Raw genomic sequence first — 21817 nt, 5'->3', positions numbered from 1 at the left:
GTCTTGCATTTGCATACACCAGCAGCGAACACACTTTTCGTCGACATCAAACTTGCGCCTGGCCTCCCGTTTACTGTGTTCCTCAACGTATTTTGCTACTTGAAGTTTGAAGCCTGTGCTATAAGACTGTGCTTGCCCATTGCTTTTTGTTTGCGTTCAAAAGCACACAGCCTGCCACACGATGGCGCATGCAACACAACAGAATCTGCAAGCAGTCCACACACTTCTGAACGAAGCACCGGATAACAAAGACCAAATGGTGCTGGGCAAGGCACCGTGAAAACCAGAAATAGAAAGTTGCGGAAACGTCATGTTGCGCAACAATGACGATAATAGATGCGGTGTGAGAAAAACTAACTGGTGCCATCTTGTAGCACTTTGTGAGACTAGGAGAATTTTTGTCATGTTTTAGTTTGTTAGATTTTTTTTCAAATTTTTGTGGTCGAAAGTGGAGGGTGCGGGCTATACACGAGGATGGCTTATACACGAGTGTATACGGTATATTAGAAACTAAGAGGCGGTCATTATCTTGTGCAATTCCATTTGGCAGAATTCTTCTAGCATGCTGTGTTCCAAGATATTCGCATCCAAATTTTCAGCTCAATCCGCATAATTATGCATGCAAGGTGGTGATGATCGGAGCAAAACTCCTCCTGGCGTGACATGACGTTTCATGTGACAATGGCACAAAGGAACTAATGAAGTTGATAACTGTTTCCCTTTGACTTTTGGCTACCAAAATGCATGAAACACCCTAAGCAACAGCTGCGTCACACTAAGGAGAACTTTCCCATGGACTGTCACTGCCTTACATGCGTAATTACATGAAATCAGTGGACAGTTTAGAGACAAATATATCGGAACATGCATAGAAGAATTCTATTAAAAGGAGTGGCCTAGAAATGCAACCTTCTCCTTGTTTCCATATAAAAATTCATGCTAGCTGCAGTAGCTAAAAAGATCATAATATATTTTAGTTAATTACGTGCCTGAGAGTGACCATTATCATCTCACATTTGTGTCCCCCTGGATGCATACCTTATGTGAAGAGTTGGATTTCACTCAGTACCTATTTTAAGAAACCCGTAAAGCTTAATTTTGAACACACATACATAAAGAGTCGGTTCTCTGGACAACCCTTTGCTAGGTGCATTTTGCAGACATCTTGTGATGCTTCTGTAGGAGCAGTGACTAGACCCTCCTAAGGCTAAGGACCTCTTTGCAGGAAGACTACATACTGGAGGCAGGTGTGGACTTGCCACACGTAGTCAGGAACAGCAAAGGTTAGGAAAATGACACTTTCTTCTTTTGACCAAATGATCTGTGCTGGACTACGTAACTCTATGATACTTTATGCTTTCAGCAAAGCTTGCGTAGCCCATGCGAATAAAACTACTCGCGCAAAAAATCTACGTGGCTGCTGAGGGACCAGCGGGCATTGCTACTTTCATGTCTACCTTTAGGCACAGCAGGCATGATGAAGGCCGTGAATGCAACTCACTCTGGCAAACAGGGCAGCAGGCTCCTGGCTCCATGACTGGATGCTCGCAGTAGGTTCGCGGACAGGCCACAAGAGAGCAGACCTCGTGGCCGTTCAGGCAAGCGCAATGGCGACATTGATCTCTCCAAACGCTTCGATCGTCTCGCGGACATGACCGAGACAAACTCGTTTGGTTGGCGTAAGGTGATGGTGACTCTGCGCAAATGAGTGTCAGCTGCTCACTCACCTTGCCTTGTGGAATGGCAGAATGCAAGTCTCAAAGGTATGCATGCCTGGATATTACGACGTGACTGACTGCTGTAGCATTATTGTCTATGCATGGTCTACTAGGAGGTGCATCAAGCATGCAAGCACTGAAGCACGCATCAGCTATCAGCAGATCTCGCATGACTAGTGCATAAAGCGGCATTAGGCAGGAATGTCATAAGTAGATGAAGAAGTATGCTGGCAACTTTCAAAATTTTTTTCCACTTATTTGTGAGCACAACTTTATTATTAGCTAAATTTATACTTCTGAACATTACTGCTTGAAAAGTATATTAGCAAGTTTAACGAACACCATTTTGCTTCTTGCTTTCCAGCACTGCTTTAGTATATCAGCTAGGTCTGTACAGTCAGCAGCAAAAGTTTATGGGATGTGGATGTGTGGAAACAAAATTGCTTCAGAGCAGTTATAATCATCATCATCGTCATCCTGACTACGTCCACCTAGGACAAAGGCCTCTCCCATATCTCTCCAGTTAACCCTGTCCTCTTCTAGCTGCAGGCACCTTATCCCTGCAAACTTTTTTATCTCATCTGCCCACAAAAATAACTTTCTGCCGCCGCCTGCTGTGCTTGCCTTCTCTTGGTATCCAGTCCATTACCCTTAACGACCATTGTTATCTTGCCTTCGCATTACATGCCCTGCCCAAGTCATTTCTTCTTGATTTAGACTAGTATGTCATTAACCCGCATTTGTTCTCTGACCCCTCTGCCCTCTTCCTGCCCCTTAACGTTACACCTAACATTTTCATTTCCATAGCTTGCTGAGTTGTCCTCTATTTAAGTTGAACAAGTTCTGCAGCCATGTAAGCCAAATTGCCTGAAATGCCTGCAAGGATAAGGGAATGTGCTTGCTTGTCCTGCTGGCATCAATACCAGATGACCGGGTTGTGAGGCAGTGCTATAATAAATTTTTCCCAAGCACACACATACTGTAAATTTCTGCTGGCTTCTGTATATACAACACATTTCTAACCACTACAGGCTGGCTCTGCGGTCACTTTATTCTAATGTGACCAGTTTCACAAAACAAAAACTTTTTTGCTCACTTTCACAAACAGGGCAGCAGACACCAGGTTTCTTGACGGGGTTGGCACATTTTGTCGAGCACATCTGAGCCTCACATTTGGCTTTGCCTGATATGCATTCACACCAGGTGCAGTCATCCTCCTTCCATCGTTCGCCATTGTTGTACAGCCCAGATGAAGTCAAGCATGCTGTAATTAAGTAATAACAGTGTGTAACCTTGAGCAGAGAGGAGTAGGGAAACGAGGGGCTCATTATGAAAACAGGGTCATCCACTCCTAGTGTGAATGCGCAAGTGCATGGCCACACTCTTTGGAGGGCCACTGCATCCGACACAGCTGCGCATCAATGTGAAGTGGCAGATGATGCGAAGCACCATCATCTTCGCCTATGCCACTTAGCTGTGATGAGCGGCCATGTCGGATGCAGTGGCCGTCCGAAGTATGCGATCATGCGCTCACGTGTTCACATTAAGAGTGGACAACCCCGTAGATATATGAATGAAGCCAACAGTCACTGAAACCAAGGAAAACTTACGCGAATTTTTCTTTATTTTAATCTGTGGTGTTGACCAACAGAAAATTAAGTCTTATTTTTTGATGGCTGAAAGGTAACTGTTTAAAAATCTAATAAATTATCAAATTTTTTCTTCTACTTTCTAATCAATTATTTTAAAATAATTGATTAGAAAGTAGAAGAAAAACAACCACATGCTGCCCATAACTGATTAGATAATTTATTGCCATAACATAACAGCACTATTAATTTTCCATTGATCAACACCAAGAATTTGGAAAAAATAGAAACTTTCTCCTGTGCATATGCTTTCCTTGATTTTGGTTACTGTTGGCTTCCTTCATATGTATTGTGTACCCTTAGTTAACCAAGATCGGACTAAATTAATCGTGAAACAGCAGGTTTTGAGGCTCACGCTAAATGTTTTATTTGCTATTAATTGTGTAGCCAGAGCTGAAGTGGCCAACAAATTTTTACATGCTAAGTGCTGCTACACTTTGGCTACAATGCAGCTCGGCTACACTGGAATGCTCCAGAATAATTTCAACCCTCTGATGTTCCATTTAATGGGCACTGAAATCTCTGTGCACATAAGGCACTTGTGTGTTTCATCACTATTGCAATATGGTTGCCGCTTCGATAGATTATTGAAGCAGTGAGCATATGCTCATCAGCAGAATGTCACAGGCACTGAGCCACCATGGTGGGACACAGTGATTTGTAAACAAATGCTCGCAATAAATGCGTGCTTAAATAGCAAGGCAGCAGTATCACCAAATTAATAAACGAAGCTGTGCCTAATGAAGCTAAGCTGAAAAAAACTGAAATTGCCGTCCGTGATTAGAAATTTAGTTTCTGAAGTTTCTACACCAGTCATTTGCCATTTTTACTGGAAATAACCAAACTCATTCATGTCTAGCCCTAACCACGCTCGGGAATGTGAAACACATACCAAGACACACGGGGCAGCACTCCCCTTCAGGCTTGTGCAGCGACGGGCAGTGCATGTCGACGCCCTTGCACACGTTGTCGTTGCACACCGCCACTCCATTGCGGCACGAGCAGGTGCCGCACTTGGTGTGCCATGTCTCGCCATTCTTGTATGTCTCCTTGCCCACGCGACACACATGGTCACCGATGGCTGCGTGCGCGCGCGTGGCTCATAAAGCACCATTCTGAACACTGCCAAACACGTAACAGTCGTCACTTTGCTTGGAGGCACTCGAATTTCGCACAGGAAATAACCAACCTATTCAAATGCATTATTAAATCATTTCCCCAGAGTGATATTACTGCCTTGGTCAAAGTAAACATGCCCAAGGCCGGGTTTCATTCTTTTTCGTGTGTATGGTTTCAAAGTAACTTATACTGGACTACACATGTTAGCCATCTAGCAAGGGAACTAAGCCAAGCAGTTGGCTGTTTGTATAAATTTACAAACCTTGTTCCGCTTTGAATAAAAAGAGTGCTGCATTATACACTGTTCTATACTCTCGGCTCTCATACTGTGCTTTGGTCTTGGAAACAACAACAGGTAAAAATTATAATAAATTAATTTCATTGCAGAAGAAAACACTCAGAGTATTTGAAAACTTTATGGAAAGCCTCAGCATCTTCCCACTCGTCCGCTCTTTTCAAAGCATATTATAATCTAAGCCAACCAGGTCTATTATTTCAAGCTCTTGCAGTACATAAAGAACAACAAGCTCTACAGCAAATCCTGAGCCATGTTTACAGTATTCTCTTCGCAGAGGACACAGAAGGACGCCTATTACATGAACTAACTACAGCCGGCAGCGTACAGACTTCCAGATACCTTTTAACCGTGTTGATGAGTTAGTAAATTTTAACCAACCAATGACCATACATTTTCTACAAATCCTATTGCTCAAGCATGACCTTGAATTCATATAATTTTGTGCTGTTCCTTTTGCTTTGTTGTGCCTGAAAATGTATGCGTGTTTTTAGTACGTACTACTGATTTTCAGTAGTAATGTCTTCTAAAATGATATGTTAGACTTTGAATAAATTCGGATGTTTTGTCATTTCAAAGCAATCAGCAATATCATGGTCGCCTTTTTTTTTCCTCTCTTTTGTTTACTTGTTTTGTTTAATAACTTCTGGTGGAAATATTTATGTGATCAACAATTGTATTTCTCAGATGTTTTTTATTGAATGCTCTTTTAATATGTCCCTTTTCCTGCTCGCTGAACATGATCCGGAGCGAAAGCCTTTGTCAGGCACTGTAGCCTTTAGCTTTCGCTCCGGCTTTCTCTAACAGAAAGGAACGAGTAAAGAGAAAGAAAGAAAGATCATGCGCATGGTTCGTTTTGCATCACCTGTGTTCCAAATCTTTTGAGAAGGTGTTACAAACTTGCTCTAGCTCGCTCCTCCGAAGGTCAGGGCATCCACGGTTTTTACAAGGGTCCCGCTACATGGTAGACCCCTCCTTTGACAAAGGATGCTGATAATGGAAGCGGAAGTAACACTGCCTTTGATGTGCACTCAGCTTCCTAATCCCATAGACCCACTTAGCATTCGTGAGGCTCCCAGCAGTATATCGAGGGCTCCGGGTTAATTCTGACTCCACATGTGCAGTAAACTTTCGGTACAGAACGCTCCTGCACTTCGTTTCCATCGACATGCAGCCACCATAAATGATCGAAGCCGCAATCTCGTGTGCCTAGAGAAGAACATCTTGTTTATTTATTTATTTATCCGATACCCACAGCACCAATCGGCACTACGGGGGGGGGATACAAACACAAAAGTATAGAGCACAATACAAGCTGAAAAACGCGGTCACATACACGTAAAAAAAAAAGAAACAAAGCTTCAGAAAATTGGTTGTGAGATCAGTTGAAACAGATATGAACACCTCCTCATCACTACATTGGGATGGCATTAGAACTAGTACGAAATGGGAACACACACATGCACTTACATAATACACTACAAAACAGAAACACACATGTATATGAGCATTGATAATAAATAGGAAAAAAAGTTATCACAGCTAGTCGCAACCAACAGACCTTGTCTGCAGTGAAATGAAGCCATAAGAAAAGAAAAAGAAAAAAGGGCAGAAGGAGTGCGTCATTTCAGAACTGCCAGACCTTCTAATGAAGAGCAAAACGTGTCACTAGTCGTGCAGGCAACGACAGATGAGGGCAATCAGTCCCATTGGGAAATTATTTTTCGGGAAAAAAGAACTAAAAGATTCAGTTTTGCACTTGTTCTCACGCACTTTTTTGTCATGATCCAGGCATAAGGACACATAATGAGGTGAAAGGTGTATTTTTCCCGTGGGATACCAGTTCGGGAATGGTCAATGTAATGAAAGAGCTGTAAACAAAGCATAGCTCTGCGATGTTCTAATGATTTCCAGCCTAATGCTTGTTTAGAAAGTGTAGCACTAAATAGAATATATCTTTGGCTGACTTACTTAGAACGCAGATCTGCTTTGCACTTTTTCAAGCTTATCTTAATCGAGTGCAGTGGGAGGATCATATATCGGGCAGGCTTATTCCAAAACAGAGCGCATGTTTGACTTGTGTAAAATTTCCCTGGTCCCTTGGGGAAAATTGCTATTGTTCCTGCGTAAGAAGCCGAGGGATTTAGAGGCTTTGGAAACGATGTAGTCTATAGGCCAGTGCCAACTTAAAGATGGGGTCAAATGTACTCCTACTAAATATTTCCACTCACGAACTACTTTTAGGGTTTTGCTGTTTATGATATAGCGGAAATCATTTGTTACTTCCTTCCTCGAGAATCTTGTACGCACAGTTTTTTCTAAGTTTAAATTTATGCTCCATATTTTGCACCATGCATGTACTGAATCTAGATCGCCTTGAATTGCCTGGTAGTCACCATTGCAGATAGGTTTTCTGTATAATATGAAGTCATCTGCAAACAATCTCATGCATGATATGGCGTTGTCTAAAATGTCATATATCTACATCAAAAAAGCAAAGGTCCTAAGGCTGATCCTTGAGGGACGCCTGATGTAACATCAAGAACATCTGATGCCGCTTTTGAACACCTTTCAAAAATCTAGGAAAATGCAGTCTACAGTTGCTTGATTGTCAAGTGCTTCGGAAAGGTCGAAGGTAAATTCTAGTAGCTGTGTCACGCAGGAGAGTCCCTTGCGAAAGCCATGTTGGTAAGGGTTGAATAGGCCACGAGCGTCCTGATGTTTTACTATGCACGTGTATAATATATGCTCTATTATTTTGCAGGAGGAAATATCAGCGATATTGGACGGAAGTTAAAAACAGTGCTGCATGGACCAGATTTATGGATAGGTACAAGAGACACAATCTTCCAGTTGTCAGGATGACAGGAATGACTCAAAGACTTATCAAAGAGAACTTTCAGGAATGGGGATACAATTTGTTCAGAAGACTTCAACAAGGCATTTGGAATACAGTCAGGACCAGCAGCTTTTGAAATATCGATGCACTGAAGCAACACCTGTATTCCGCGACATAATAATAATTGGTTTTTTGGGGAAAGGAAATGGCGCAGTATCTGTCTCATATATCATTGGACACCTGAACCGCGCCATAAGGGAAGGGGAAATGAGGGAGTGAAAGAAGAAAGGAAGAAAGAGGTGCCGTAGTGGAGGGCTCCGGGGATAATTTCGACCACCTGGGGATCTTTAACATGCACTGACATCGCACAGCACACGGGCGCCTTAGCGTTTCGCCTCCACAAAAACGCAGCCGCCGCGGTCGGGTTCCGCGACAGTAAAAAACATTTTCCATGGGCGCTACATCAGCAATAAACGTCCTTTTTCATCACTTTCGTCATGTGCCACTGAACGAGTGAGAACAGATTTGCAACAGGCATTGAAACACTCTGCTTTTGCTGCGGCATCTGTTAGAGTATTACTTGTTATGATAGCGTCACTTTCTTCGAGCGGAGTCACTTGAAGTCACAGATGTCATGGCGGCGGTGTACCATAGCAGCTTCAACGGTGCAAGCCAACAGTTTGTGACAAGCAGATTAGACATTACGCGACCTTTTGCCATGCTCCGTGATCACCAGCTTGGCAGCCACTGTGACGCAAATGCAAAGAAAGCTATATTCACTGAGCCATCGTGGCAGGCATTGTGTCGATGGCTAGTTGGTCACAAGGGAAAGATGTATGGATTCAAAAGCCACTGCTGCAGTTGTCGCCATGGCAAAAGCAAAACTGAGTAATATCTTCACCCAAAGTTTTTCCCGGCCATTAGTTGAAAGAAAAACTAAATAAATGAATCCCACCCAAGGTCTGCAAGTTAAGTACTGGGCTGGCAGAATCAGGACAGAAACCATACAAAGCTGACTTGGACCTTGTGGCACAAGGTTCCCAAGCCGCACACACGTAATAGCCAGGTGCTTTTAAAACACGCATCACACATGCATCACTAAACGGCAAGAATTAATGCATCGCTTTCGTGTTGCTCACGCGTGTCAGGCGTACCAGGTGTCCACGTGGCTCAACTCTGTGCGATATGAAACAGGAAAACTCTTTTACGTTGTAACTAGAGAAATTTTATCACAGTCCTTGACTGCACTAATTGGTGGGTGCTAAGAATACGTAGAAAGTAAGTTACAAACCATGGCTCACATTTTTTTCCGTTTCTGGCACGTGCCTAATGTCTGTGTCAATAATTACCGCTGGAAAAAATCCAAGCTGCATTCTTTGCAGAAAATTTTCCTCATATGCAACCAGCACTTAGCAAATGGCCTATCAAAACATGCATAATAAGGCGAGGTCAAGTCCGCCTTCAATGATATGCAATAGCTAATTAGGTGTTTAAGCTAGGTGAGGGAACAGCACGCCAAAATCAGTTGTCTAGACCTATCTTATTCAATGCATATCTAAATATTCTGTGCCAGCTACTGTCAGAGTAGGCTACAAATTACGCCAACATTTGCATTATCAATAACGACAACAATACACAAACAGCAAGTATACTCCATATCCTAAGAGTTTTGAAACTGGTTCAAAATATTAAAAAATTTCTTGGTTCCACTTTTCTAAGAGGCTGCCAACGGGCCTTTGCCCATGTTTTGTAAAAGATTATTTTCTCTTTTCACTGTTCTTTTGCCACTGATCAGTTCTGACACAACCCGTATGCATCCGAGTCTTAGGCCAGTCAGCTAGTGTTCCGGAGGTAGCGGCATGAAATCTATGGGAGCATCGCTGAGCTGCAATAGGTGAAGAACTCTGGTCAAAGTAGCATGAGTTCCTGGTGATGCTGAGCTTGCGTAGCGACTGAGAGCGCGAAATGTGCTAACAACAAAACAGTTTGACTGCCATGCACTTCCATATGTTTTTGAATCAATGGAATGGAAAAAATTTGCTAGCTCCACACAAGTCCGCATTCTTGCCAAAGTCTACGAAAGTACATACCCAGTGCACCGGACTGGATACACTGGCTGTTTCACCCAGAGATGATCTGCTATTTTTAAAAATAAGTGTTTGCGGTAGAAGAACGCTTTTTTCGGCATAGCATTGTCAGTGGTGCAGCGCATCAGAATACAGCTGTGCTAACTAGCAGGAAGGTTATATAATATCGGATTGTTAACTTTTAACTATTAGAGCTAGTCTCTTTATTTATTGAGAGGCACACTGCCCACCGGAAGTAATATCCGTATTGGTTTTTAGAATTTCGAAAATGCAATTATCGTCGGCACAGCCCAACAAATTTTGACTACTTCAACGAGTTGGATGCACTGGAGGGGCTACTTTGCCTGCAAGTTTATCGAAAGCGCATGTATTTTGCTGTGATGCAGGCAGAATTTGTTTAGCCACAGCGTCGAGGGTAGCTGCATTTTTGAAATTGTGCGAACTGATATGGACGTCACCTAAGGCGGGCTACATACCTCTCAATAAATAGGGAGACTAACATTAATATTTAAAAGGTTGACAATTAAATATTAGTTAACCAGCCTACTAGTTATCATGTCTTAGCTGTATTCTGATGAAACTGTACAAACTGGTATGGATGTCACCTACAGCGGCCTAAACGCCCTTCAATAAATAGGGAGACTAACATTAACATTTAAAAGATTGACAACTAAATATTAGTTAACCAGCCTACTAGTTATCATGTCTTAGCTGTATTCTGATGAAACTGTACAAACTGATATGGATGTCACCTACGACGGGCTACACACGCCTCTCAATAAATAGGGAGACTAACAATGCCAATACCGGGCTTCATTGCTGGTGAGCCACATAATGACTTCGCATTAAAAAAAGTTTATTTAAAAAATTGTAGGCCATCTTAATTAAGTGACACATCCAGTATATGCACTGGAGAGCTATCAGTATATTTTCCGAAGCTACCATGATGCCTTTAGCATTTTTCTTTGAACTGAAAACACCACCTTGGAATTCAATAAGTGATTCCTTACATTTATCAGGCAGTGATAAGAACTGCATGCTTTCCAGAGCCAGAGGTTGTGCATTTCGTAACTCGTGAAAATAGTTGTTAGGTATTGTTCAGTTGAAACTTACCAAGATCTGTAGCGGTTTGTACGGCCGCACCCAATCGGCTCAACTTGCCAGGAACGCATTCGTGGGTGTCACAGCAGGACCCGGGCTTGCGGTTGCCAGTCTTCACCAGGCGGCGCACCTCATCAGGCTGGCAGTCCTTACCAAGGCAGTCATTGGGAAGGCAGGCACACCTGCAAGTACAATCAATCAATTAATCAATCAATCAAAATAACTGTGTTGCACTACTTCAATAAAAACACACAAAAAAGATTACTGATGTGAGGGAATGCGACAGCATTACTGTCCCTGGGTGCATTGTTTATTTTATTTATTTTATTTTACAGGTACTGCCAGCCTTATTATCAGGCCTTGGGCAGGAGTGGACAACACATCAACAAATTCAAAAACATCAAAATCAGCAAACAAGATACAGGACGCTGAATAATAAATCAGAACAAAAACAAACACACAAGATACTATTTACAACATGAATTTCATTTTTGTGGGGGGAGGCACATGTCACTCAGGATTTATGCGCAAGTGCACAGAGGAATGACAAAACCGTTGGGTTATGTGTAATGTTTGTAAGTATGTCATTAAAGCTCTTTTTACGAGTTTATGAAAGCCACAGCATCGTACAGCGTTTCAAGTGGTGTCCATGCATGTATGACACTACCAGAAACTCTGTACAACTAACGGTTGCATGACAATTTTGATACGAAAGTCTGGGAAGGCATACAATTGAAGGTGCATGTCATCAGTTCGAGTCCCTGTTGTGAGCTAGCCTCCAACTTGACTACCACATGTAAGCTATATGCAATGAGAAATCGTATGACACCACCCAGAATGCTACAACACATGGTTGTTTAGCAATCTTGGGACGAATGTCGGGAAAACTGGCACCACTTTGAGGTCGGCGTGCGTGCGTGCGTGCGTGTGTGCGTGTGTGCGTGTGTGTGTGTGTGTGTGTGTGTGTGTGTGTGTGTGTGTGTGTGTGTGTGTGTGTGTGTGTGTGTGTGTGTGTGTGTGTGTGTGTGTGTGTGTGTGTGTGTGTGCGTGCGTGCGTGCGTGCGTGCGCGCGCGCGCGCGCGCGCGATCGACATATGATTGTCGCAAGTGGTGTCGTTTGGCCTGCTGTGTGCGTCATACGGCTGCTTGCTTGATGACGTCACCCTATTACCATCGCTGGGATTTTCTGTACCATGAGTGCACACACTGGCGCCGCTGGCTGTCCTCGGGATTAGTAATGCTTTCGCATTAATATTCGGACCAACAATCTTTACAGCCATTAGCTGGCCCAGTACAAAGAATGACTTGTAGGTCACCCACTCGAAACTGTACATTGTAAATTGCAGCGTTTAATGTCCCAAAATGACACGTGGGCTATGAAAGACGCCAGCTATAGGGGCTAAATATTTTGTCCTGCAATATCCACAGCTTCTCAGATGACATGAACCACAAGGCGAAGGCGCTGCAATGATCTTTGTCATCTGCCCTCTTTTAAGAAAATACCTATGGCGCCTATGTTCACGCGCATAGCTATTTGGACGTGATGGTCTACTACAAGGACACTATCATATCGCAAGTGGCACCTTGCTGTCAAGTTTGCAGCTTGACACGCTTCGCGGGTTCCATTGGACCAAGCCATCAACAGCACTTGGATCCAGATTAAAAAAATTAAGAGATCACTGCAGCTACCTGCATTGAGGAATGCGAAAGCGTTGACGCCTCCTCGACACTGGTCGGCTTACAAATTCGGCGCAATGGTTGCTTTCCCGTTCCCTTAATTCTTTTTTCCATAATTATGCACCTTAATTAACCAGTTTTACTCTGATTATACCCCCAATTATCGATTCATTGACCGATCATTGATTACCCAATTGGCCATCTATCGAATGCCTAATTACCTATTGTTCATTTTTTCACTGACCAATCATTAACTAATTGATTAATTATCGATTTATTCTGATCATACCCTCTTTTCATCTCCATCACCCATTTTGAGTTTTCAAATTTGGCGCCGCGGTTTGTTCCTGCCCGCTGACTATATACCCGTCCAGCCTATTCAACCGTCCATTGACTTTTTGTTATAATTCCCTGATCACTCAGCATCAATAAAACTTTTTTTAATTGATTACTTTCATTCATAAAACACTTTCAATTCATTTCAAACTTTTATTTCGCTCTTTTGCACAATTTTCTACTATTTGACTGTCCACTGCTGTTTTCCCGTCCTCACTATATCGACGTCCGCGCTATTTCGACATTTTTTTTACCTTATTGGCTCTAATTAACTAATCGTCCTATTGGCATAATTTTTGGGGGCATCATCCTCACATCATCCTCTATCGATTACAGGTTACAACCATTCGTTTGACGCTACCTCTTCTGAGAACGCCACAACTGCTGCAGACGCGTTTTGGTGACACGACCACACCGACATAGCCTAGAAATGCTTTCGCATTAAAAAAAAAAGGGGGGGGGGGGGGGCTGGTCATTTCGCTATCTCCTTATTGCCCAGGCTGATATTGAGCTGTCATTGGTTCGCCGTCACATCTCTTCCTGACGTCACGCAGCTACCATGGCCGCGGCTGGAAGCTCCGCCCCCTCTCCCGCTTCTCCCAAGCGCGTCAGCAGCCGCGGAGGAGCCTAGTGGTGTTGAGGAGCGGCGACATTCCAGCCTTCCAAAAAGTGACAAGAGAAGAAGGAAAGGCGGGAAGACACGTAAATTCAAATTTTGACAACAGATAACTCAGCTTCCACAAAACGCATTAAAAAAAAATTCTTGCTGGAGGATATTTATGAAGCGGCGAACAAAACTTTACTCGGGGCCCCTTTAAGGGCCAGCAGGTGAACGCCAGGTTACAACGTAACGACCGACTCCGCTTGTCCCAGATAATGTCCCGTCCTCCTCGAGGAGGTAAACATACAACCAACATCATCACGGCGTGGGAACCCACTCGGCAAGCATAATGAATGCACAGCGCAGTTTGTATTCTGCGAAGAAGCGGATTGCAACAGCGCACACATCCGTTACACTGTGTACCGCACTATCTCAAGTTGGCATCAGCGGACGGAGCGACGGCGCTCGCTGCAGTTCACGCCGACTAGACTCAGCGGGAGTAAACGCACCGTCCACGCGCACTCCTGACTGGCGTCCTCCCGGGCCTTGTTTCGCCGCACCGGCCGGCCGGCGCGATTAAAGGCGCCCATACACAGTTGCCCAACGGGCGCTCCCCTTGGTGGGAGAGGGAGAAATTGGCCCCATATCGGACAGGTAAGCAAGCGGCGGCGTCCTTGCCTTCAAGGTCGCCTGCCCGCTCGACGACGTGGTGAGGCGCGCTGTATGTAGACACCCCGCCCGAAATGTGGAGCGATGCCGTAGCGATTGCGTGCGCGGACCTCTTCTGTTCCGGGGGTGTCCTAACCGGCAGGTGCACAAAGGCGGCCGCTTGCGACGAGCGCGCCTGAAAATCGTCCACGAAACAGTTATAGTTTCTCTGCGCGTTGCAAACCAAAGCGGAAGAGACGATGCCGTGTGACGACCTCGTGTCTCGGCCCGATGCGTCGATCACCCGTCTGCGTCCTGCAGGTGCAGATGCGTGCTAGGATGAAACGAGCACCCACATGTGCAGGGTGTTTCACCTAAGACTTTGCACAAGTTTTAATAAATAGGCTTTTTGAAGGGCGCTTTTTTCGGCTCAAGGTTGTTAGCGATGTAGTACATCGGAATACAGCTAAGACGTGCTAACAGCAGACTGGTTAACTAATGTTCAAAGTAAACTTTTAACTATTACTGTTAGGCGTTTTAATTATTGAGAGGCGTTTTTGTGCTCGCGCTTCCTTCCTGCTGTGGAATTCGGCGAAGTTGGGCATGGGGAGGATTCCCTGAAGACCACCGCGAGGGTGGGTGAGTCCTCTGGGGGAGACGTGACTGCAGGACTGCCAGAGGCAACGACGACAACAGCGTCCCCACGTGTTCAAGCAGGAATGCCGGAAGCAGCGACGATAGCGCTCAACAGGAATGCCAGCGACGACCTTAAGCGTATTCGTTCCGGTCCTCGCCACGACGAAGTGCGGTATCAGTGTGGTCCCCTTCAGTCACGCTGGATTTGAACAATGGCCCAAGTGCCGCACCTGCGACAGAGCTTACGCGTTCCGGTCACCAGTACAAGCTCTTTCGACACCTGCCGGGAGACAGCCAGCATCCCTGTGTCATGCAGCTGCCCTCCGGACGCACGTGCGCGGCCACCTGGAAGCCGCGGGGACGACAACGTGACCGGGTCCTGTTCCCTTTCCCTCGACCGAGCTGCCGTGGGTGGTACCATCAGTGCCATCGTGTGATTGGACATCATTCTTCGAACTGTATTCCCCAGCTAGGGATCTGGGGAATACGAAGAGTATTTAAGGAGCTGCTGGTTTGAGGCCAGAGAGAGCCCCCCTTCTTGAGAGGTATCAGAGACTCCCGACTCCTATGAAGCTCTCTTTACTGAGAAGAACTCTCAGTTGCCCGTACTTGTACATAATGTAAATAGTCCTTGTATAAAGTTTTCCAAGTTTTCTTCCTCCGATCGTCCTCGTCTCTTCTCCGGCCCAGTCACGCCACCTGAATCCCAACAGCGTGTAGCCCACCGGAAACAATATCCACATCAGTGTTTAGAACTTTGAAAACGCGGTTACCCCCGGCGCTGTGGGCCAATAAATTTTGGTATTTAGATGGCTGCGTGCACTGGACACACAGACATAAAAACTTTATTGCTGCAAGCGAGTTTCAGACCCTGCTGGGTCCCTGGGCCGCTGCCCGGTCCCGCACTGCGTCAAGTCGGTCGTGTCGGGACATGACGTCGGCAGCCCGAGTACGTCACCGCAGCAAGCTGCGATGTCGGGTCTGCAGACGTGAGCAGGACCTCCCAGATCGAGATGGCGTGCTGACCCTGCGGGGGGAGGGTCAGCAGGGCAGCCGAAAAGGATGTGGGAGAGTGTGGCGTGAGGGTCACCGCACAGGGAGCATGCAGGGGATGTGCCACAATAGTGGGATAACAGCTGAGGGGATGACAGAGAGCGGGTCTGGAGGCGTCCGGAGAGGATCTGTTGGGAGTGCGTAAGAGAGCGGTGAGGAGGGGGGTAAGTCCGACGGTCCAAACGGGGTATTTGCGTGAGCTCTGCCACGGCCGGTCTCGAGAGGAGCGCGAGAGCGCGCGCCCCCTCAAGACCGGCCGTGGCTCTGCAAAGGTGTGGGCCCGCTCTCTCGAGAATCCTGGATCGAGACTGTCCTGAGCCCGGCAAATCAAACCTCGGGACAATTTATCGGCAGCCTCGTTTCCAGGGTTCCCACAGTGAGCCGGCACCCACTGGAGCTCTAGAGGTTGCTTTGCCTGCAAGCTTCTCGAAAGCGCACGCATTTTGTCGCGAAGTAGCCATTGTTCGTTGGATCACAGCGCCGAGGGGAACCGCGTTTTCTAAATTCTATAACTGATATCAATATTACTTATGATGGGTACACGCCTCTCAATAATTAAGCAGTCTAACAATAATAGTTAAAAGTTAACTATTCAATATTTGTTAACCAGCCTACTAGTTAGCACGTCCTATAGCTCCATTCTCCTGATCTATTCCACTGCTGAAAATGCTATGCCGAAAAAAGCGCTCTTCTAACTAAAAAAAAAAAACCCCTATTTTTAGAAATCGTATAGTCTGAGGAGAAACACCCTGTATATGCACTCATGTGAAATAGCAAGCAGACCGGACTAGGTTTTGCTAGATGTCGACAGATCTTCCAGATATGTGCCTCTCAAGGAGTGAGCGGCCCAGTATCACAGACTCATAGATGCCCAATCTGAGGGATTCACCTGACGTCACGGGCGCCATTTTATGGAACAGCGCGTAGCTTCAGCATTTCAAAGCCGAGCAGGAGACGATATGCCCATTATAATATATGTCTCCAGCCTTTCGTCGTGTTACATACACCACTGCGTACACGTGGGTGTATGTACACTGCGTACATGCACCCTACACTTGATACGTCCGTATCTGGTTATAAGAGTCCAGATATGGCTCTCTAGTTGAGGAAAGCATTGCCGAATCTGTCCACCTTGTCACTTCATTCCTTCACTCACTACGCGGTTGAGATGCCCGGCACTTTGCTTACTATTTTGTTTCATGATCTAACCTAACCTAAGCAACGCAGTAGCAACACGGACAAGACAAACACAGGCAAAGCAAATGCGTCCCGGTCGAGGCCGATGTTGGTGGCGCTGACCCCGCGCGGATAAGAGGAGGAAGTCATAGCGGTGCTGAATGCAGCTCCGTTCTTCATTTATACGCGCGTCCCTTCTAGTTATCACGGGGAGGCGTTCCACGTTTCGCAACGACAATAGCTACTCTGGACTGCGCTTATCTTCGTTCGTATTGGCTGCGTACGGTGGAAACTTTCTTTTCTCCAACTTAACTCGTGGTGGTGGTGGAAACTTTATTATGGAAACTCGTGGCACCCTCGCGGGAACCGTGCACAGAGTTTACTCCGTAATTAAGCTGCATACGCCTCCCCGAACCACTCAGTACAGGAAAGTGAAAAACGCACACCTGTTTGCGTGACTGCGTGGATATAGTTTGCGGTTTTCTGTAGCTCTTGCTAGACGTTTTTAGCACACCGGAGACGTATACCGGTTTATGGCGGACCCCTCTTGCGCATGCGCAGTGGCGTTGTTTCGGTGAGGGGGAGCCACTGCGCGTGCGCAGCCGGCGTCCGGTATAAACCGGTATACGTCTCCGATAGTACGCACCCGGCACGCTAAAAACGTCAGCTGACACGTTTTACTCCCAGAGCGGTCCTTACACCCATCTTACTCTAATAAAACGGCAAGCACCGCTACCCGCTTAATCAGTGCACACCTCTCCTCGATGGGGTGTTTTTCGTATTCGCAGCGCGACAGCCGACGTCGCCCATGCGCGGCGGCCACATAACACGAAAGTCCCACCGCAGCCCGGCGCCCAGATGTCAACGCCCGTAAACGTCCAGGCACGCAGCGCAGAGCGGGGCGGCGGTGTCGTTTCATATCGAACGATCTCCGGGGCTTCTTTCACCCTCACCGCCTGCATGCCTATGTGTGCGTGTCTTTGCAACCACGAGCACCACGCCGCGGCCGACCTATAAGGTCCCGCTTTCGCGGGCGTGGGGGCACTTAGCGCCCCCCTCTCCTCTCTATGCGTTACACGACTCTGTTTGGGCCCTATCACGTCCGACAAGCTTGTATGTATATTCGGACGGAAATCTCGCGGGGTGCGCCGTACAACAACGCCGTCCGTGTACTTTGGTACCCTATCGGCCAGGCGACGCATGCACTCGTCCCCTGAAAGCGATGCTCTCTTTGTTAATGCCTTTCTGACGGCGTGACGACTGTCTCTATTTTTGTCTTGCCGATGGGATACATTTTGCCGCTTTAAACACTCCTCCCAGGGCGCTGGAATGTCTCAGTTGCTGTATAGGGGAAGCAGTGTACGCAGGCGTTCCGAATGAGCGGGGGGGGGGGGGGGGGGGGGGGGGGGGGGGGGGGGGCAGGAAACTAAACAACCAAAGGAAGTGGAGGAGCCTCTGCCGATCTCGATATCGGTGGTCCGACAGCTGTCTCCCCTTGCCGCTGACGCACACAGGCGCACGAGGGCCGCCACATACCTCAAAGCGCGAATATTTGATACTAGTTGATGACGACGATGTGAAATGCACAGCGCAAAAGTGTATTTTAGCTTCACACGAGGCGCGATCGGCTGCTACGAATCGATAGTCTAGTGCAGTGGCCAGCAAAGCCGATCTCTTTGCGTCGCAGCTGGTTCGAATCCCAATCGCGCCAATATTTTTTTATTATTTGCCCAAGTTTACCCTCAAGGTCAAGCATCACGCAAACCGGTGAGCCGGTTTCGCCTTGTCAAGGAGTGCTCTCGCACTGGAAAGCCGGAGAAAAAGTGCCTCTACAGTTACGCTTTCTCACTGTTGCGTTCGACAAGCGCAGCTGCTTCGTGCTTCTATTCAGCTATCTACGTTACAATGAAGAGACTCAACCAACAACAGTGCACAGCGCGCTCGGACGGCCCCTTGCTGCCTGTGACGTGATCGGTCAGCCATATCACGTGACCTGTTACGCCAGCGCCACAAGCGGGGCATGTAACAGCTTCGATGTAAAACTTTAGTAGACGAAATGCAATAAACAACAACAACAACAAAAAGAATGGAACGAACTCGAGGAGAGACGGAACAGTGCGAGCTGGCAAAAAAAAAACGAAATAAAATGGGCCGCTCGCAACGAGGAGAGACAGAGACGGACGAAGAGCTGTGCCTTTCGGTGTTTCCGCTTATGCGTGTTATGCGTGTTATACCCCGCAATCGCCACAACTTGTACATACCAAAGCCCACTGTCCGAAATGATTGCTTTAAATAGTTCTTTCCCAGGAACCATTAAGGAATGAAGTCAACATGCTACCAACCTCTGTTGTCACTTCACAATCACTTAGGGAATTCTAAGATAAGCTGCAGAATGCTTTATCGTGTGCACGAATTATATGCCAGAGTTTTATTTTGTATAAGTGGCGAACACTCTATGTACCGAATTTTGTGTCCGTTTCAATGTTTGTGTCATTGTTGTTTTTTTTTAATCACATTACCCACTCCTGTTATAGCCCGTGATCAGGGCTGACAGTATAAATAAATGAAATGATATGAAATGAAAAGACCCCGCAGGGGTAAAACCACAGATAACCCATCTCGTCGCGTAACACGGAGCAAATCCCCTGACAGATTATCAGTGCCGGCACGTGCCGGCGTGCGCGTTGCTAAAGCTTGATAGAGCGAAGTAAGGAAGCAGGGGGGGGGGGGGAGGGGGGGGGTTAAAGTATATAGGTTTGTCTCTAGAGAAATGGCGTGGTCGTCGCCGTAATCATCGGCCTTTTCGTATAGGCGCGCGAGTCCAGCCGCTGTATACGAAGCACAGCCGGGGGGGACTGCGGAAGACGCTGTGGAATGTAGCACACGACGCTCAAGGGGGGTTGCGCAACAAGACGCGTTCCGTCTTTGAAGCCGGCCGAAACGACTAGCTGTTGCTCAACCGCTGCTGCTGCGGGGATAAAAGCCCTCTCTGCGGTCGCCGACACAATCCGTTTTCTGCGGGTGTTGGGGGAAACAAGAAAATCCCAAACGCGGCGTAGACGGACTGCGCGTCTTCTTCAAACTTCACGGGTTTACTCTGCAATCAGAGCCGAGAAACGGTAAATAGGACTCCAGGCGACGAACCATTTGTCCGTAGAGAGGCTAACTGTAGTTAACGTACCATCGCAGTTCATCTCCAAAGGGAGCGATGAGGGGCTAATATGGTTGCGCCAACGCAGTTAGCCCCCAAAAGGAGAAACCACTCTTATTCCTTCCTGGCGGGGAATGCACACTCTGCTCCCTCTCTAAATAAATATTTTATGCAACCTTCTGCAGCTGTGCGGCGTTTCGCCGCAAAAAGGATTTTAAAGGTTCCCATTTCGTGACTTCAAGTGGGAAAACTTTTTATTTCTTGGCAGGTAACCGTACACGCCTGCGACGACATAAACCTTACCCACCCGCTGATGCTCGCCGAACAGTATTGTTTATGTTCAATCGTTGGGCATTTCATGAATGGGTTCATCGCTTAGCCTCTGGGTTCTATTCAATAAAATAATCGATTAGGAAAAGAAAGGCCCATAATTTTCTCATTCAGCTTAGTTTAGGTTTCACGAGCTTCTGTTGTACTGAAGTCGAGTTATTACTATTGGAAAAAAAAACTCCATTAAAACAAATAGCGAAATTATAATGCGATAATCAGTTCAAGGTGGTCGCAAAGGCGCCGGAGTTAAATACCATTCAGCTGCATAAGGCCACAGGCCCAGGCACACCAACACGCCTTCTTAATTTACGGCCGAATCCTTTCTTTAAACCCCAACTGTTGCTTCATGTGGCGGTGCGCATTAGCGAGACTGCCGTTTTACAAACAGGAGTAATCACACATTACACATATGGACCTGCCCAAGACAAGAGTGTGGGGAAGTGTCGGGCAGCAAAGGACAATTCAGATAATACACCACTGATATTACTTTGCACCATAAGCTAAAATAATTAGCAAATTAAAGAGGGAGAGAGAAAGAAGAAATAATACAGGATAATAAATAAATAGTAAAGGATAACAGACCACGTCAAGAGAAGGCAGGTCGTTAAAAACACTTGGAACACTGAGATCACGAACGCGTTCACCATATCTTGCCTGCACTCAGAGTAAAATGGAACGTCCACGCGGACGTTATGTTCGAAAAGGGCCACATAGAAGGAAAATTCATTGCTCCACAGGCACTCAAGACTGGCTCCCTCTTTAAATAACAAGGTGACCGAAGGCATATGCGAGCACAAAAACTGACTAGAATTATCGGTAGCTGCCATACCATACATAAAGCACGAATTAAAAAAAGAACACACTCCATAGCGCAACAGATTGTACGCCAATGCACGTGCAATATGATTTGCATAGTGCGTTAATAGAGCATAGCAGACAGGGACTCCGGAACTTCTTTTTTTTTTTGAGTGGGGGGACAAGACTTCGGGCTTATTTTGTTATTTATTTGTTTCATGCTCATTTACATAATTTTTTTGTCAATGTTTCAAGGCTGATGCAAACTGTCACATTGTGATGACGACACTCTAGCAGTCAGGAAGACGACGAAAATGCTTCTATAAAAAACTTTTTAAGGCGCTGACTCGCGCCCACTAAGGACTGAATGACCTGGCGGTGGCGATAGCCTCAAGCGTGCTCGGTGGTCATCGAACTGAATCCCTGCAGTTCTTGGCCGCGCTCAATTTAAAGCTGACAAGGAACCTTCGAGACAAAGAACCAAAAGACAACTGGAAAACCTTCGAGATAAAGAACAAAAAGACAACTGGAAAAATGTGGAAGAATTTGCACGTGACCACGATCAATGGGATAAGCCTGGTAGCATCTCGCGTTACAAAACAAAAT

The 21817-nt window shown here is 46.2% G+C and overlaps 1 protein-coding gene across 1 annotated transcript in view; it reads right to left on the bottom strand.

The window, feature by feature from the left end:
* LOC144133543 (cysteine-rich motor neuron 1 protein-like) overlaps positions 1 to 21817 on the bottom strand; it is a 148762-nt gene that overhangs the window by 18774 nt on the left and 108171 nt on the right. Inside the window, exons 3-6 of the mRNA XM_077666711.1 lie at positions 10821 to 10990; positions 4260 to 4448; positions 2815 to 2982; positions 1502 to 1696 (exon numbers count right to left, since the gene is read on the bottom strand). Coding sequence (XP_077522837.1) covers positions 1502 to 1696; positions 2815 to 2982; positions 4260 to 4448; positions 10821 to 10990 — 722 coding nt within the window. The remainder of the gene's footprint in view (positions 1 to 1501; positions 1697 to 2814; positions 2983 to 4259; positions 4449 to 10820; positions 10991 to 21817) is intronic.

The sequence above is a fragment of the Amblyomma americanum genome, chromosome 5 (genome assembly GCF_052857255.1).
Source record: "Amblyomma americanum isolate KBUSLIRL-KWMA chromosome 5, ASM5285725v1, whole genome shotgun sequence".
Lineage (NCBI taxonomy): Eukaryota > Metazoa > Arthropoda > Arachnida > Ixodida > Ixodidae > Amblyomma > Amblyomma americanum.
This window is presented reverse-complemented; position numbering and strand designations above follow the sequence as displayed.